Source organism: Salminus brasiliensis, chromosome 20 (assembly GCF_030463535.1).
Source record: "Salminus brasiliensis chromosome 20, fSalBra1.hap2, whole genome shotgun sequence".
Classification (NCBI taxonomy): domain Eukaryota; kingdom Metazoa; phylum Chordata; class Actinopteri; order Characiformes; family Bryconidae; genus Salminus; species Salminus brasiliensis.
Window position 1 is genome coordinate 17,053,837 of NC_132897.1, and position 19,042 is coordinate 17,072,878.

Consider the following 19,042-nt stretch of genomic DNA (forward strand, 5'->3'; position numbering starts at 1 on the left):
CATTATCTAAGAGTGGCCAAGTGTGCAGGCCTCCCACTTAATGAGCTGCTTCATGTATACTTGACCTTCATCTGTCCTGTCTTGAAGTATGCCTCCCCTGTTTGGGCAAGGCTACTCAAAGGCCTCATGAAGGAGCTTGGTACATGGATGTGATATAGCATGAACATCAAACTGTTCCACAGCAGTCTTGACTGCATTTATTTGTGACCCCCCCATTTTTACATACCCCCAGTGATCAGTGGGGGAGAGCCGAGAGGGCCTCACCCTCACTAAAAGCTAACTCTACCAGACCCTACTACAATCTCTTTAGCGACCTAACTGCACACTGTGCTGACTGGAGACTGAGAGGACACTGTCATAATGTTAAAAGCTATGCTAGGCTAAGCTATGCTGTGCTATGATCCATCATAATGTGTTTTTTTTTTTTTTTTTTTATAAAAGGAAAATCAGTGTTTCATCTTAAGGCAACGAACAGTTTTTTTTACCAGACATCTGAGCAAACTACATCTGATCATTCTGATCATTTATACATTCTTGATTTTGCCTGATCTGAAAGCCATGTGGAGCCATGTTTATCTAATAGCTACAAATCAGGCAAAATCAAACTGAGCAGACAGGACAGGAAGTCCCATCAGCGTAAGTTTGTTAAATATTTTATATGGGTAAATACCATATTATCTGATCATTTCCAATGGAAAATATATTAAAAATACTTAAGAATTTGTGACTAAATAAATATGATTTATTTATTTATTTATTTATTTATTTATTTATTTATTTATTTATTTATTTATTTATGACCCTTTCGGTTTGTTCGCCGAGAGCAAATTGACGAGCATGTCGTAAACCAATAGAAACGCTGCATCTACACATTGTCCCGCCTCTAATTAAATATGAACCAATAGGAGAACGATGCAGCGCCTCAGTACACCAATGTGTGTCGGCGCAGCTCGCACCGCTTCCTATATCATGATCAGCAGCACTGCGGATGTGTGTTCTCTCTCGGAGGGGACGAGGTGCATTTCTGAAGACTAGACATACACAAAAACATTCAAATGTCTAATTTAATTGGAGTTTGATCAGACTAAGGGCTGCGAAATGTTTATCTCATGCACTTTGACGTTGGCCTGGTGCTGTCGTTTCTGACCTTATTCTCACGTGACGTTTTGTGGTGAGTTGTAAACACCATACAGAGGAATTTAACATCGTTAGCTGTGGTGTCCATCCTGCTTTCACTATTACAGGACTGGACATGAGTAATCTGTAGTGTTCTGTGTGAAGCACCTCAGCTTCAGCACCTAACAGATGAAGAAAGTGAAATTCTAGGGTAGAGGCAGGTGCTGTAGGGCATGAGTTCCTGTCCCAAGTGGAAGTCAAGGTTTTGGTACCATTGGTATCAAGGATTATCAGCCTCCCTGATGGTTCAGTATATTTGAAATCGAGCCAGCATAGAGTTGCATTCTTACGCTTCTCATACTGAAGTTCAGACAGAGGATTGTCAGTTGATATACATATACCAGGGTTTTATATTCTACAGTATTCATGTTGATCTTCACTGATTTGCTTATTTTGTTGCCTTGTCTAGGTAGCCCGTCCATCACAACCAGCACGTTGCACATAAAAATGTGAGTAATCTGATGATTTAATATGAGAAATAGAAACATCCAATGTTCTGAGTTGCAGCACATCTCTACGTAAAAAGATGACAAACGTCAGTGTGTGGCCTTTAAACAAGGCACTGATACCTATACGGTGCAACCCCCTAAAAAGCCTATAGGCTGCTGACAGGCTGAAAATGTTATTATAAACTTGTGTTACCAGAGAATATCCCCACCAGTTTGTACAGAAGTCCCTGTAGTTACTGAATAATAAGCCTTGGAGATGACCACCCTGATAGATTTGGGGAAACTGGGGGGGACAATACTGTATATATATATATATATATATATATATATATATATATATATATATATCCCCCAGATTAAAATGACATTCATCCCTTCTAGTCATCTGAAAAGAACTTGACACTAGATGTTGAAACACTGCTGTGAAGATTTGACTGCATTCAGCCAAAAGGTCATTAGTGAGGTCAGGCTCTGAAGTTGGATCATTTGATTCTGGATCATAAATACCAGTCTAACTAATCCTAAGGTTATTGGATGGAGCTCTGGAGAACCCAATCCCACTGATCCAGATCCTAATGCCTGTGGGCTTCAGACGTCTTTGGCAGATGCTTGGAATTGGATATTGTGACCGTAGGCTCAAGTGCTGCTGCTCCAGAGTATGCTATTTTATTTGTCACTGCTTTCAATGAAGGTTGTACAGTCTGGATTAGCTCAGTTGTCAGCAGTGTATGCACCTTAAAAAAGGGATGAATTCAGTCATTTAAAGGAGTGCCTGAATGCTTTCTGTAATTGAGTTGGTAATTCACTAGAGGAAATCACTAGAGGATTCATACATTTTGGTCATTTGTTGACAGGATCGGGATTAAGTATGATGTGACCCTTCCTGTAGCCGCAGGCGCTCTGTTTGTGGCCATTCCATACAGCATCTCACTTTTTGCCCAGTGGTTGTACGGTTGGCCCAACAAGCCAGGCTACAAAAAGTATATAGAGGCACTGAAACCAAGGTAAGATATGCTGTACATAGCAATATGAACAAAATACCGTCCTTTTACCACAAATTACAGTATTATCACCATATTGTATTAAATAATCCATGTATAATAAATAATGTAATGAAAAAACAATCCTCTCTATTTTAAAATGAGAGCTTGATGTGGCACATAAACTCAGTTTGACATGCTATTCAGTCCCTTGCAGAAACGGCTTTGTATAATTTAGCCGACAGAAGTTTAGCTTCAGCCAGAAGTTATAAGGAATATTTCAGCTATTTCAGTCTTTTGAACCTTCATTCGAACCTTCATTCGAACCTTGCAATGTATACCTGATATTCTCTGGTGTAAGAAATTGCATCATATCTCTTAGTCAGTGCCCAGAAAGAGGAGAAGTATTCCTCATCCAGTTTAATAGAATTAAGCATCTTGCTATAAGAGATGCTTTATATATCATATTTATAAAATCATATATTTATATGCTATTATATCAGACTAGCTACTACACAAAGACAGGTATTCTGTAGTAACACCAAATAGTCCAATAAGAGAAGCAGAATCTATATGAACTATATGGAGGATCTATATGAACCCCTGTCATATCAAAAAAAGCAAATAGAAAAAAATGATAAGTCCAATAAACCCAAAATGGAGTGACAAAGCCAAAACATATGGAACAGTGTAGCAGGTGCTTGTTTTACAACGATCACTGGTGGGGTTAACATCGGAGGAAAATTTCGGCTAGCTTGAATTTTGATGGGTGCATATGGTGCACCACTTTAAATTGGAGCCGAAAATGTGTAGCACAGACTGAAGAAGAGTGTATCCTAGTAAGTATAACGTTCCACATACCCAGATCATCCTCCCATGCTCTTTTAATGATAGAAATACCTGTGGCATCTATTCTATAATTCTATATATAGGTCATCTATTCTATAATTTGTGCCTAATTTCAAAGTACCTAAAGAAGTCAGAAGATTTCAGTTTGCTCAAATGACATGAACACATCATTTTAAAACCCAAACAAGGGAATGTTGCTCTTTTTCAATATCAGTACTGCAAAGACCAGTATTTCCATTATGATTAGCAAATGATACTATTTTGCAGCTCTAGCCTTAAAGAAGGTTTGACATTAAAAGATACAGTTGTGATTTAGTTTTTATTAAAGTTTATGGACTTTAACCACTTAAACCACTCTATTCCTTAGGCGTATATACTGCTTGACAAGAGCTGTGCTGGAAATGCTGAAGTATTTGCAGTACGGCAAACTGTATTTCCAGTGGAAGTCATGGTACAAGAATGTCGACAGTAATAAGTACTGTGTGAAGGTGAGTCTTCTCCCTCTTTCCTGTTATTCATTCAAGTAGAAGCCTGTACCAATCGGCCTTTCATTCTCTGTGATCCTCAGTAACGAACGTGTTATAGACATGTAAAGTGGAGACTTTACAGCGCTCATAAGGATGGGTGGTGTTATTCGAGATGACAGAGCCTTAATGTATGAACATCAGCAGAAAGTGTGTCCCGCCTCTGCTTACATTAAAGCAGATTAACCGGGACACTGTCTCTTTCAGTAGTTTTACATATAGACCGCTTTCTCTCTTTCCGTAGGGCATCACTTTTGGCCGCCGAGGCAACAAGCTAGACTTGTATCATTCCCCAAGCTTGGGCCAGTCAGATGCTCAGCTCATTCCAGTGGTAGTGTTTGTGTACGGAGGTGCCTGGGGCTCAGGAGAGAGATCAACATACTGTCTGCTAGCTCTGCAAATGGCTAAGGAGCTTTGTGCTTCTGTCATTTGCCCTGATTATTCCATATATCCGAAGGTAAGCTACGGGTTTTAATGCCTGTCACTCTTCATTGCTCATAATGTTGGTATGTTTTAATGGGCAGGTTTCCTGGATGTGGATTAAGTACAGTTTTGAGTTCAACTGCAGTGGAAATAGTGGTTCACAGTTGACAATTCAGTCCCAGACTGAACGGAGCACAAAGCAGAACAGGGGCCATTTAGTTATTTTCACTGTTCAGGCAAAAGCCCTGTATGTCCAAAACAGCAGCTTTACAGGTAGAGGAATACACTTTCTTAAAGTTCAGTGGAAGTCAGTGTAAAAAGTAATTTCTTAGCATTTCTATTGGTGCCTTCATCATGTAATGATGAGTCAATGTAAAGAATAGCTGAAAAGAATAGCAGAAAGTGTTACATAAAGTCAGGCAGACATTTAGGAAAAATGCAAAATTTGGCCCATTTAGTAGATGCAGCCCATAAACTATTCATGCTCACAGATATCTCTTTTAAATGTGGTTCTTTATAAAGGTAAGGCAGCAAAGGTCATTCTTCTACAGCAACCCTGATCTTAGTGTTCTACCACCATGTAGAGTCCAGATCCACAACACCTGGCTTTAATATATATATGCTCCTGAAGGCCTTCATTAACTGGACCAGGTGTAGATTAGATTAAGGTAGGAGTTAAACTCTGTAGGGTAGTAGATCAGCAGGACCAGGATTGGGCACTCCAGTTCATTGGCAACACTCCATCCAGAGTATGTATATGTGGAACTGGTGCCTCATGTTCAGGTTAATCTAGTCAAGGCCTCATTTTCCCTTTTCTCACATGTTTCTTGGTGGATTTTATGAGCAATGTTTACTGTTCAGAGGACAGAACGTATACCTCTCAAAGTCTACTCAGTTTATGCCAGTAAAATAGTTTCAATATTAATACAACAATAAATAATGAGAAACGGGTGAATAAGATGTATTTTATTTTGCTCAATTTATTCATGTATTTTAAACTCTGTTTAGGGGAATGTTTTGAATATGGTCCAAGACATAAGTGACAGTCTGATATGGGTGACAGAGAATGGGCATTCATTCAATCTGGACAAAGTAAGTAGATTATTTCTGTTTACTAAAATGCGTCTGTTGCTGTCATTTTTTATATAAAAAATGCATCGTATTATTATACATGACACAGCATATTATGCAAGTTATATACAGCACTGTGAAAAAGGCCTGAGACCACATGTCATGTAGCTAATTTCCAGTCAAAGTGAAACATCTCCCTCCAGACGTCTTTGAAAAGAATGGAAAAGAAAATGGAAGCTGTATTAAAGGAAAGGCTGTAATAAAGCCACTGAACATTTTTTATATTATATTAATTTTTTGTGGCTTCTATATTTAATCAACTGCTGTTCTTGGAGCGGAAATATGTGTAACTCGTACCTAATAGTCATTCTAGCTAGACATTATATACATGAGGGGTAGTTTCTGACTTTCTCACAGTACTATATTGTAAGTTAATATATATGTTAATGATGACTGAATACTGCTCATCAGTATTTAATAGGGATATAACCAAGTATTCATGCAGTTTTTGTAATAAATTAGTAATATACAGGTAAAGAACATGTGGATGTGAATTCAGGCCAGTATGTATTCCACAGCAGACCTGACCAGTCCCCTTCCTCATTAAAATAGGTAGTCTGACCTGTACACTGCTTTACAACGCGTCATATTTCTATACACAATGGCCAGAATCCACAAAAGAATTTACATATTTACATATCTCATTTACATATTTACTGAACACTTCGTACAGCCCACGGCAGCCACACACTTCAGACAGGGCAGCGGATCTCTGCTGGGGGCGCCTATAAATCAATCAATAGGTCAATAAATAAATTAAGCCACTGAACTGCCATATCTTAAAACCACGCCACATTGTAAAAACCACAGGCTGCAAAACTATGGCTATTTTCCCGTAGATGCCCTAACCTGCCTTGTGAGCATCCACTGTACTTTAACTTTGGAATCTTTAGACAGTTTAGAGGAGCCCATGGCTGATGAGTGTTAGTACAAGGTCTACGACTGCTGACATTTCTCAGTCCTGATTTACTAAAGGTGTCATAGGCCAAGGGTGTCCAAACCTTTGCATAAGACTGTATAGGTATTAACTTGAATGTTCATTGTGCATGTTTTTGTTACCTGAAAACACAAATTAGACCATGCCCACTCTCCGTTCAATAGAGACAGATACAGTAACGGATACAGATACTGATTATCTATTTGTTCTAAGTTAGGTTTAACTGTAATTGTCGTCTGCTTTGGGATTGTAGGACAACGTTGTGTTGATGGGCCATTCAGCAGGCGCTCATCTGTGTGCCCTGACTGCACTGTTTCTGGTAGAAGGTGTGGACGAGTTGGGCATTGAGCATTTCCAACAGAGGCAAATTGCAAATTCTATTAAAGGCATCATAGGTAAGCACATTATTATTGTACTATTCTTGCCTAAGAGCTGTAATTTAACAAACGACTGATATTTCACAACAGTGCTGCCTTTCATAACCAAAGGGCCTAGAATAAGCATTTGAACAAATCACCCTGCTGTACTCACTCATGCTTGTTTTCTTCCACTGCAGGTTTGAGCGGCGTTTACAATATAATGGACCATTATCACCACGAGAAAACGCGAGGTATCGAATACGTCTCTCCCATGCACAAAGCCATGGACGGCAAGGAGAACTTTGATTACTATTCACCCATGGCTCTCGTCCAGAAACTGAACAAGAAGCAGTTGAAAAGGTACGATCTTAGAGCCGACTCCAAACATCACTCCAGGACGTGTAGGTGTCGCAGTCAGATTACGATCATTCACATTTGCGGTGGGTGATGGTATTGTGGTTAGTGCTTGAAACTTCAGGCGAGCACTGCTGATGAGTCAGAGGCATGCATTTTACCGCGAAACACAGCAAGTAGTTAGAGCACGCCAGCAGAGCGAACGCTAGGCCTACTCGTGTGAGTGTGAAGAAAACAGTAATTTTCCAGGAAGATCAAAGCAACCAAACCCACACTGTGATGGATGACGTTATCCATCTTGGCCAACCATTGTTGAGTCTAAACCACCACATTCCAAACAACAGTGCTTGCGAGCTGCACACATTTGTAAAAAAAAAAAGTTTGTGGACACCCCACACCAAGGAATGCATTCGATACTTTAGGTTACACCCGTTGCTGACACAGATGTGCAAATGCATATACGCACACACACACAGCTTGTTTAGTCCCTGTAGAGAAGAACTGCCAATTGAATAGGACTAATCTGGAGCAGATAAACACAGACCTATTAACATCACACCTTGCCTAATGCCAGGTGTGGGCTAGAGGGGTATAAAAACTCTCAGTATTGAGCTGTGAAGCAGTGGAACTTTGTTCTCTGGAATGAAAGTTGGTGCCCCATTCAATACTTTTAGGATGAGTTGGGAAGTTGGGGATGAGGTAGGGTGGTGTCGCAATTCTTCAGAATCTAGTAGAAAGCCTTTTCTGGATAGTAGAGACAGTTACCCCAATGCTAAGAGAGCAGGATAAACTCTTTTTAATACCATTCAAGGGTATTAATACCCTTCAAATGTGAATTTTGAATGTGTGTGATGAGGACAACGGTGCAGAGATACTGTTATTAACATACTGTGACAGGATTTACCAGCAAACATTGCATGAGAAGGTCAGCAAGGAGGTAGAGGGGTGGTCAGGTGAGGTACCTGTGAGCATGTGGGGGTCTGTTCAGTCCCTGATTGTCAAGAAGTCTAACTGCTAGGGGGAACGGGGCCGGGGACCTTCTGCATGTACATGTTGTGTCATTAAAACCCGTTCTGTTGATTCCCACAGAGTTCCTCCAGTAGGTTTACTCCATGGCACCAACGACATCATCGTTCCAGTGGAGTCATCAGTGAAGTTCTATGAGATCCTCACTTCGCTCTCTGCCAGGGCGTCCCTGTACCTCCTGCCCAGAATGGATCACACCAAAATAGTTACTGATCTCATGACTCCGGAGAGGCACTTTTATCACACCGTATTTGACTGCATCAAACAGGAATTCAGCAAGTTTATTAGGCCGTGCTAATGTGTGTGTAGCATACATAACTGTGAATCCGCTCGCTTGTTTTCCATGTTTGTTAGCATTGCACAGTATTTGCCGAGCATTTTTCAATAGAAATGCTGCAGTGACCATTAGTATAGCTATCTAAGTCAAGATTTTTATATCAAGGGTTTTTATATCATAATAGACATTCTAATTTAGACTCTGAATAATTTATAATATGTAAAGAGTTTCGGAAAAACTCCACTCCATGTCCAGAATTCATATTTGCACTAATATTGAGAAATGTATTTCATATGCACTGATAATAAAGTAATTGATAAACAATAATAAGAAGGTATAAATAAGTAAAAATTGACAGCTTTTGTTCCGATTCTGGCCTTTGTGCTTTTCAAACCTTCTTTAATAGTCCAGAAATTGATTTTGGTTCCCTGTGTTTTGCAACCTTGTGTATATAATGCAATAACCCACAATTAGAACAACTATCAGTGTAGCCTGTCGAATTTTGCTTTACTGTATAATCACACAAGATAATAACAGTGACCAGCAGAACCACCATGATTCACTGATTGGAAACCACTAGTTTGGATAATTGCACCATTTCTACATATCAGGTTTGTGCATTCGTATTGACAGATTTTGAACATACTGAGATGTCAGCAATACAGAGATATAACACGTATCTACAAAACGTATTTATTTGCAAAGTAAAATGTCAAAATAATAAAAAAGCTGTAAATCTGGTGTAGTGGATAAGTGTCTCCTAGACATTCTGGTGCATTTGTACAAGTTGTGGGGCTGTATATGTGCAGAGAATACCGATACGTATTAGTTGATCATTTTTCAATCATTTCTAATTCAAATATTGTTTCTTTATTTAACAGAAAGGGAGACTTACGTTCAGTGTTGTTCTGCAGCAACACTTTTTTCTAGAGGTTCGCATAACTCCAGTAGCCTCAAACTAATTCAAAGAGGTTGAGGTCTAGACTCTGGGCTGGTCAGTCCATTGTTCTGAGAACATCAGCTGCTTCAGCAGTTTGGTTTCCAGATGTTTCCTCTTGCCAGTAAGAGCTTCTTGTGCAGCTCCACATCCGGCCCACAGTTTTTAGTGGTCTTCTCACAGTGGAAGGATGAGCAGAGCCTGATTTTCTCCTCTCTCCCAAACACAAATGCTGAGGGGGCGGTTTTGAGAGTCTACAAGATCTTCAAGGGTCCCATTTTTTCCTTTCTTCATCCTGGTTCAAGTGGATTATTTAATATCTAGCTAATGTCCTCAGAAGGATTTCCTTTTACCTGCAAATGAAACAAATGACTGTCTGATTTTCTTGTAGCAGCTTATTGGACAGTTTACTAGCATATAGCATATCGTCCCCAAAATGTGGGGTGACATTACAGGGGGAGGGGGACCCTCTTATCTTTAAATGGAAGTCAGTGTTTAAAATACTGTGTTTACGTCATTTTGAAGAATTCCTATTGTCCATTTACCGTGAAACTGTGACACAACATGAAAGACAACTGCCAGATTCACTGTATGTCCAAAAAATTCAACAAAGGCAAAAATGGAGATACAAGGTTTTTGAGTGGCAGGATGATATACACTACTGTTTTACAATTTACTAATATATCGTGTAATATATAGCAGTGGTGTGTGTTATAAGACACTGAAAAAGCAGCAAGATGTCCAGTGAGCGAGGCTGAGAGAAAAACCAGCAGGCAGTCAGTGTTTTAGGACTGCGGGTGGAAGCTGCTTTTGAGGCTTTTTGAGACCGATTATGAGAAACAGCAGAATATCTGCATACACACTCTACAGAAGCAACAATGTAGGTATTAAGCTCTCCATGCCCTATGGCAAAGGTGTCCATTCCACCCCGGAGAGTTATAACATATCCAACACAGCAGGCTCTAATATTTAGCTGCCCTTGAAGGCCTTCATTAACTGGATCCGGTGTGTTAGGCAACCTGATCCAGACGACCGCTCTGTACAAATGCATCTCAGAGTACTGAACACGTCCAACCCTCAGGCAGATACTCAGGTTACTAGATAGGTCCACTTCTGTCAGCCAAGAACAGAAAGCTGAGGCTGCCGTCAGCACGGGGTCAACAGAGCTGAAGAACTGGGGGACAACCGTCCAGGCTGGAGGAGGTGGTGGTGTAATGGTGTGGGCCTGTTACTTTGGGCCTGTTAATACCAATCAATCGTCGCTTGATCGCCACGGCCTGCGTGAGTATTGTTGCTGACCATGTGCATCCATTCATGGCCGCAGGTTCGAGAACATGACCGTGAGCTCAGTGGTAGAAATACAGCACAACACCTCCGGGGTGGTCAGCAGCTCATGTCAACCATGGGCCAGAATCTCTAAGGCCCCCGTTTTGAGAGCAAAAGTACAGCATTTCTATCACAGTCCTCTGACAGTGGCAGTCTAAGGCCCTCCATGTCTAAAACGGCAGCTCCGTGCGGCCGGCAGGTGGCAGTGTTTCCGTGTGTTTACTGTAGATAGGCTAAGTGTTGGGAAACGTTCGCCAGAAGCTCCGAGCCGAAGTGGCTAGTGGAGCTGGGATGAGGAGGTAGTGTTGTTGGGATGGCGAGGATTAAATATGGCTTCTAGCTGATTTTCACAGAAACGCGAAGCACTTTGGCAGACTGTCTGGCGTCATGTGTCAAATATGGATGGAAAGCGGACACGAAGGCCGCCGTTAACGCCGTACATTTAGACCCGCTGTCGTTAAACGCCCGGTTTTCACCGACCTGAGCAGCTTTGCTGGTAAGTTATCTATCACCCATTGATATGCGGGCAGCTGGGGGTTCAGGCGAAAACCGTCCATGCGCCGCTTCTTCTAGAGGCAGAAACTCCTCATAAATCATTAAGGCGCTGTTAAACGGGGGGCCCGCTTGTTTTTGGTGAACGAGCTTCGCCTTAGAGGGGAACAGTCCGGGATGGAAACCGCTCGGTTAGCCCGCTAGCTCGCTTCCCAGGCGGCTACTAGCATCTCCCTGCGCAGCTGAGCCGACGGAAAACAGACCCGCAGCAGGCTCGGGAGGGAAGCTTTTGCGGCTTATTTGCTCGCAGACTGCCACGTTTCCCCGCAGATATGGCTAAATATGCGGCGGAGCGTGTGTTCCTATTTGTTTACTTGCTGTCTGGAGCAGTGACATGCCCTTTTAAACGGCAGTTAGCTGGCTAGCCTGCCTGCTAACTGGGCTGTAGCCACCACCTACTGTAAAGCCTGAAGGGTGTCCGTGTTTGGGAGTTCAGACTATAGCCAGGATTTAGCGATATAGCTAGATAACCCTGCCAGCTTTACTGCTTGTTAAATGTCTGCTTTTTTTGTTTTGTTTAGTCTGCAATTATTGTATAAAGGTGTAGCAGCTAGCTAGCTGTGTTTGGCAGCTGTCCGGCTGTCCAGCTCCGGCACTGTCTGGGCCCAGTGCTGGAGAGGCTGGTGGTACCCTGCTATTAGGAGGATAAACACTGCACTGGTGGCGAGACTGTCTTCACAGGTAAGAGCCAGTGTGAGTGTTACTTCATTAAAGCCACAGATTGAACTGCCATTTTTCTGCCAGTTGTCCTCCTCAGGCAGGTGAGAGGTCAAACAGCTGTGTGTGTGTGTGTGTGTGTCTGAAAACAACACCTAGCCGAGCCCCAGCCAGCTAGCACTGCCAGACCCTGAGCACCTTCATCTATGCGCTAAGTCACTGCATCAGTACCCCTCCATATCTCAGTCATAACATTGGAGGTGTTCCAGTGCTGCTGTGCCATGAGCCAATCTGCTGCTCAACAAAAGGCTGTAAACCCTCTCTATCTGTGTCAACATTGTGCTCGACACACATTCAAGTCCATCATTTGAAGTCCATCATTTTTTCACCATGTTGTAGTATTGATCAGATTAATATTAGTGTCTGTACCTCTGGGGAGGGGTGTTGCCTACAAACGTCCCTTGTAGGCACAGTGTTGCTAATGCAGATGCATCCGAAAAAAAAAAAATATATATATATATATATAAGATATATGCTTCAAAGACTTTTAAAAGAGCCTGGAAGACCATTCATAGGCTTTTGTGTCTTGCTGCCGGCAGCAGAGATGCCTGGAGACTGCTGTTTTTGTGGTCCTTGGATCTCCAAAATAGCTGGAATGTAAGACACAATCAATGTAACACAGTTTTTGTTTGTGTTTTAGTCATTTCGGATCATTATTGTTGGTCCGTTCATCATATTTTGATTCACCTGTAAGGAACCTCCCAAAAAAAGGAGAACAAGGTTTTAAGAACTGCCATGCTGGAACGTTCGCTGTTTTTATTACAGCACCTTCCTTAAGATAAGCACTTGTCACCTAGACTATTATGCTGGCTTTCAGTCTATGCCTCAGTTCCTAGGTCTTCACTAACATCATAAATACACATATTATTCATTTCCATATTAGTGTTTTTATTATTCCAAATCTTTTGCTGTTGCAGCCCAAAACTCTGGCTCGTAAATCCCAGCAGGTTCTCACTGGAGCTTTGAAATGCGAACTATGAAACCAGACTGAAGAGACACTTCCTTTTCTCGTTCTCTGTGATTTTCAGTGGCTCCTGTCTGAGTCTGTTGTCAGTTTGTCAGTTCTTTGGCTTTTCTGCAGGTTGTCTTCCTAAATGTTCTTGCAACAACGGCATGCACGTGACCGTGGCGTAACTGCACGGATTCCGTCTTTGAGCCCCTGATGCGCATGGCGTCTTGGCCCAGAGTGACCCTAAGAACTGCCTGATCTGTTATTTGACACACTCAGAAATCTTCTTGAAGGTGATTGGACGTTTCTCGAACCTGTCAAATGCAGACGGACTTCCACTTTAGGCTCAGATGGGTTAACTAAGCTCTAGCTCTTGCATGAACAATACTTTGAGGGCTGATCTGTTCTTCCAGTTCCGAAAGGGAAGTTCACTTCTCGCTTCTGTGTCCTGCTGGCTTGTTTCCGTACCGCTTCGTTGTTCTTGAGAACAGCCTTGCGTAAATTGGAGGGATTTGTGGTGGATTGAGATTTTATGTGGAAGCTGTGGTTTTGGTAGAAAAGATTGAAATGCTGTTCTTTCAGGATGTTCTGAGAACTTTGAGTCAAGGTGATGTTTGGGGTAACTCTATCTGATATTGTCTGATACTGTCTGATATTGATGATGGCAGGAACTTTCAACATTTATCAGATATGCCACCCACCTTTGGCATTGCTTATGAAGACGGAAACTAGGGTGCAGTTGTGGGGAACAGTTGTGATTACAATCGGGGACACGGTTTATGACGATTCTGGGGGCCCGTGACTGACCGGGGCCCTCAAAGATGTATTAATAGAGTATTTTGGCATAATTGTTAGGACTTGTGGGGTTCAGATTAATTTATCTAATATATTTTCATGGGACCCTGACAGATATCTATATATATATATATATATATATATAATAAGGTAACAAACAAACACCAAAAAACGCTACTTGTGCCCTGAGTGGCTCAGCGGTCTAATGCACTGCCACTGCTCATCATTCATCACTCTTAAACTGATGTTTGCTGGCACAGGCGTCTGTTAGCTGGTGTTGTGGAGCTGGAGGCCCTCCTCTGAGCGCGTCGGCTGCCCGGTGATGCCGCGTTGGCATCAAACAAGATTCAAACAGACAACTGAGAGCGAGGCCCCAGGTCTCAGTTAGCTTGGTTATGGCTTGGAAGTAAACAGTGTTAGGAAATGACAGGTGATGCAAATGTCAAAGCTGTGTATTGTCTCTTACTCCTCAAACCTTGTTCCACAGCCTTGGGCTCCTCTAAGCAGCTGCATAATACTCTGGAAAATTAAATAATTGATACCCACAAAGCAGGAGAAGCCTATGAGAAGACAGCAAGGCATGTCCAGGTAGCCATTTCCTCAGTTTATACTGTAATTAAGTAATGGCAGTTAAAAGGAATGGGTGGAGGTCAAGCTGAGGTCCAGAAGACCCACAAAACCTTTAGAGACAACTGTTTGTGTAATTATTAGAAATGCACAACGAAACCCTTGTTGAACTGCAAAAGACCTTTTATGAAGATGTATTAGGCCATAGAGTGATGATGCTACTGCTCTAGTAGTCATCCTCCATCCTCACAGCTAAATTTAGTGTCAGTTTTTAGAGGAATATTTTGGGAAATGAAACCCTCTCCAGCTGTTAAACTTCGGGAAGGAGCGACCATGCTTTAGGCAGTTCACTGGCAGAAGAACGAATGGCTTCATTTAAAAACCAACAAATTCTGGAAGCAAATGTCACACCATCTGTAAATACGCTGAAGGTGAACCAAGGATGGCCTCTACAGCAGGCTAATGATCCACAATGGACTACCAAGAAGGAGCAAGAGGAGGAGCAAGTTGAAGGTTTACCCATGGCCCTCACAGTCCCCTGACCTAAACATCATTACAAATCTGTGGACAGACCTCAAATAAGCGGTTCGTGCAAGGTGGGCCAAGAATCTCACAGAAGTTCTGATCATGCGGGTTGCCCAAATGTTTCCTTTTTTTGTGATTTTTTTTTTTTGTAAAACTGTAAAAGATCTTGCTTAAAATATTAAAGAAATGCTTCGTCTTTAAGTTGAATTCAACGCAGAGATCCGGATCTGAGCCTCTACTGAGGAAACCAGTGGTGATGGTAGCAAGTAAAAACTCGCTCAGAGCAAAAGAATGAAACCTTGAGAGGAACAAATCCTCCCCTGCCCAACACTGGCTAGCACAACAGATAATAAAAAATAACATAAAATCTGAGACCAAATGAAATTAAGAAAATTTAAATACATTTAAAAATGTAATAAAATGAATTAAAAAAAATTATTTGTTGGTTGGCAGACAGTGGTTAGAGATTAAAAGTATTTGTTTTCTTTAATTAAATTGAATAAAAAAATGTTTTATTTATATATTATTTTAAATCTTCCTCCGAGCGATGCTGCAAATGCGGAAAACTTAATATGAAGCTGAATTTTAAAAGCTGATGCCTGCGTAATTTGAGTTATTTGGTAACAGAGTTGATTCGTAATCAGAATAATCGAGTATTTGCTTTAATAATTGATAGATTATTAGACTACTGTTTGTTGCAGCTCTACAACTGGGATTGGTGCTCAAAAAGCCTCTCACAGAAAACAGTAAAACCAACCAAACAAACAAAATCATACAAATTTGTTTATCAACGTTGTGAAATTCAGCATTGAGCCGGTCATTAACAAGCCATGCGTTTGTACAGCTCTAACTGCCGAGTTTAAAATGTAATCACCTCTAAGCATCACCCACTGAGCCTTGATGGAGGTTCTCCATCTCCATCTACCCTCCCTCCCACCCCCTGCGGTCGCACCCAGATGGTACGTCCTGGTGTGACCGAGGCCACCCCTCCCATGATCCACCCGCGTGGTACAGCTGGTGTCAGGGGGGGATCAGCTGTGCCAGTCCCGGCAGGCTGCTCCGCTCTTTGGCACGCGGCTCTCCTGACGGCGCCAGTGAAGGCTCGATTCTCCACTCGTTTGCATCATGACTCGCGAGTGCTGAGCCCTGTCGCTTCCCCGGAGCTCTATCGCGCAAATCAAGGACCGTTATTTCCCCTCTGCTTCTGGATTGCCGTCCGCGTCGACACCACCAAGGGATGCTCGCCGAGCACAGGGAGAGCAGTAGGTATGGAAAAGCAGATTTAACCAGCTTGTCTCCATGGTGACATGGTGCTTTGTTTACACCTCCGTAGCTTTTTTTGTGCTGCGATGCTGGGTCTGGAAATAGCTTGTGTGGCTGGCATCGCGTAGCTGGGTGCCACAGTCGGACTTTGAGTTGCCTGTTTGAAGTACAGCAGGATGATCAGTGGTTGTCTCTTCTTTTTGGCTGGTCGTTGACTTGGGTTCGTTCGTTTGTTGGGTTCCACGGGTTTCTGTGGACTCCTCCTTAAGATGGCTCAAAGGTTGTTCTTACAAGATGTATCTGGCGTATGTAAGCTTCTCGGAGAAAAGCGCCTGATGTGATTTATTCTGTTCTGGAGCGCCCGGTGCCTCCCTGTTTCTCCCATCACGTCTGTCTGAGTCAGATTAGGCTGCATTGAATGGCGGGAGGTTTATGTATTTATTTTTGAGGTTGAGCCTGCAGATGCTGATTGTGGTTATCGTCGCTGCCACGCGCATGGGGTGCTGCCTGCTTGATGGGTTGTAATTCCTTTAACCTTTTAATACCAATACAGGTGTGAACACAGCGTAGACCACTTGTGAAAGTGTTTTTCTAATTCAGTACAGAATCGTTCATTACAGATTCTCTCATCAGCAGCCTGAGAGTCGTCGAATCACAGTCAGACCTTTTTGAACAACAAGGCCTTAACGTAGGGGATGTCGTACATCTGCTTAAAGCTGAATATTTACCTAGGATTAGTGGTAAACCTTAAATGTTTGGGTTTCCTCCGAGCGATGCTGCAAATGCGGGAAACTTAATATGAAGCTGAATTTTAAAAGCTGATGCCTGCGTAATTTGAGTTATTTGGTAACAGAGTTGATTCGTAATCAGAATAATCGAGTATTTGCTTTAATAATTGATAGATTATTAGACTACTGTTTGTTGCAGCTCTACAACTGGGATTGGTGCTCAACAAGCTGCTCACAGAAAACAGTAAAACCAACCAACCAAACAAACAAAATCATACAAATTTGTTTATCAACATTGTGAAATTCAGCGTTGAGCCGGTCATTAACAAGCCATGCGTTTGTACAGCTCTAACTGCCGAGTTTAAAATGTAATCACCTCTAAGCATCACCCACTGAGCCTTGATGGAGGTTCTCCTTCTCCATCTCCATCTACCCTCCCTCCCACCCCCTGCCCCTCCCTCCCACCCCCTGCCCCTCCCTCCCACCCCCTGACCGTAGCCTTATTTCAGCTACATCAAATTTACATGCTGTCCATCCGGATCTCCTCCACTGAGAAAATTACAGGCTGAATTACCTGCTGTTTATCCACTGATCTCATCATTTAAGTCCCGTCTCGATTGGGCTGTGATGATAACTGTATTCCTGCAGCACCACGGTAATGTGATTGCTACCGTGGTGTTGAGCTCATTACTGTAGTTGTAATTTTTTGCCCCGTGTACGGTTGGGCTGTATGAAGGTAACACGGTATACCGCTGTATCTTCTCATGTGTGAAGTTTCTGTTCTGATTCATTCATGTGCATTTAAGACAGCCATGGGATCTTGCGGATAGATGAAGTCACAGTATGAAGACCGGTAAGGGAAAAGAAACAAGCCCACCGTGAATGTGAATTTAGCGACATGATGAGTTCAAATGGGAAAGGGAGTGCAAGCAAACCTGAATAATAAACACTCCTAAGACCATCCCTCAACACTGTGCTCTCAGCCACACTGCTTCATGCACTAAACCTGTGTGATTTGAGTCTCAGTAAGCTGGAACACAGACTGTGCTGTGGTGTGGTGTGGTGGTCACTTATCTAAGCCTAGATAGCCTACTACAAGTCCGACCACGGCAGAACCGCTCTCTCATTTCACCTCTCTGTTAATCTCTGAGCAGCTGTATCCAAGTGCATATTAAACGATTTCCAAATTGTGAGAGGATAATTTTCTGAAATGAAAACTTTCCAAATTGCGAAATTAAATGTGAGTGAAATTGTTGTTGGAACTGAAATGGGACATTCAGGACTAAACTTATGCTTTGTTAATTTCTGGATGTTGATTACAGACATTCCTCTGATGCAGTCATTTTTGGGGCTTTTGTCTTAACTTCCTTTATTTGATTTCTAAAGCTTGTTTATTTTCTAGTTTCAATGTGCTTTCAGACTTTTGGATCCATCTCTGTAGTTCTAGCTTTTATTATTTTTTTTTTTTGCTGTTTTGCTTTGCTTTTTGTTTTTATTAGCCTGTATGTTTTATTTTTGTTAATGATTTGTTAACAATTTATTTATTTATTTATTTATTTATTTATTTATTTTGAACGATATTCAGGACGTTTCAGGTAAGCAGAGCCTAACACAGGCTTCCTTTTGTTGCGCCCCTTTCAGTAGCGCTTGGCTTCCGGCCGTTTACAGACTCCAAATCTTCGTTTTTCTCCCCCCTGTCAGAGACTACCATGACGGTGAGGTGATGTTTCTACGATTACATCACGCTCAACTCACGGGCCTTTGTGAGGCCTCTGAGGACGGCGGTTCTTTTTTTTTTTTTTTTTTTTTCCTCCCCGCCCTCCTTAATAAAGCACTTGCAGCCCACTCTGCGTTCTCAGACAGTCATTGGAGCTGGCAGCGCTCTAAGAGAATACCAAGGGGAAAGACTGAAGGGTGAAAAGCTTAGCCACAATTTACTGGAGTTAACATTCAGAAGCCTCGCTCTCTTGCAAGGCTCGCACTGAATGTGGCCAATTGAAACCTCGGCATTGAGAAATCATAAACAAGTTCCTCTCTTTTCTGGCAGTTTCTTTTTAGCGCTAATCATTGTGCTGCTTTGGATGGGAAGTGACGGGCCATTGTCTGCTGAAGAATGCTTTTTACTAAATGTTTCCATCCTTTTCTAACCCAGGCAGGCCTCCTTTTTATCCCCCCCCCCACCACACACAACTTAATAC

At 42.1% G+C, this 19,042-nt stretch overlaps 2 protein-coding genes across 6 annotated transcripts in view; both read left to right on the top strand.

Moving 5' to 3' along the window:
* Nucleotides 1-979: 979 nt before the first annotated feature.
* Nucleotides 980-9,208, top strand: LOC140541961 (uncharacterized). 2 transcript variants are annotated; one of them, XM_072664775.1, is made up of 9 exons: nucleotides 980-1,171; nucleotides 1,586-1,625; nucleotides 2,480-2,629; nucleotides 3,822-3,942; nucleotides 4,223-4,435; nucleotides 5,410-5,493; nucleotides 6,723-6,864; nucleotides 7,026-7,188; nucleotides 8,272-9,208. In XM_072664775.1, coding segments are annotated over exons 2-9 (1,110 nt in total). In that variant the 5' UTR covers nucleotides 980-1,171; nucleotides 1,586-1,623; the 3' UTR covers nucleotides 8,507-9,208. The 2 variants fall into 2 exon arrangements, with proteins under 2 accessions (XP_072520876.1, XP_072520875.1); XM_072664774.1 differs by having other exon boundaries at nucleotides 1,590-1,625.
* Nucleotides 9,209-11,040: 1,832 nt separating this feature from the next.
* wdfy3 (WD repeat and FYVE domain containing 3) overlaps nucleotides 11,041-19,042 on the top strand; it is a 118,569-nt gene continuing 110,567 nt past the window's right edge. For 3 of the 4 annotated variants that reach the window (XM_072665262.1, XM_072665264.1, XM_072665265.1), the window contains exon 1: nucleotides 11,041-11,244. The gene's annotated coding sequence lies outside the window, so the exon portion shown is untranslated. Of the gene's footprint in view, nucleotides 11,245-11,821; nucleotides 11,982-19,042 lie in introns of all 4 variants that reach the window. The other variant, XM_072665263.1, reaches the window with a different exon arrangement.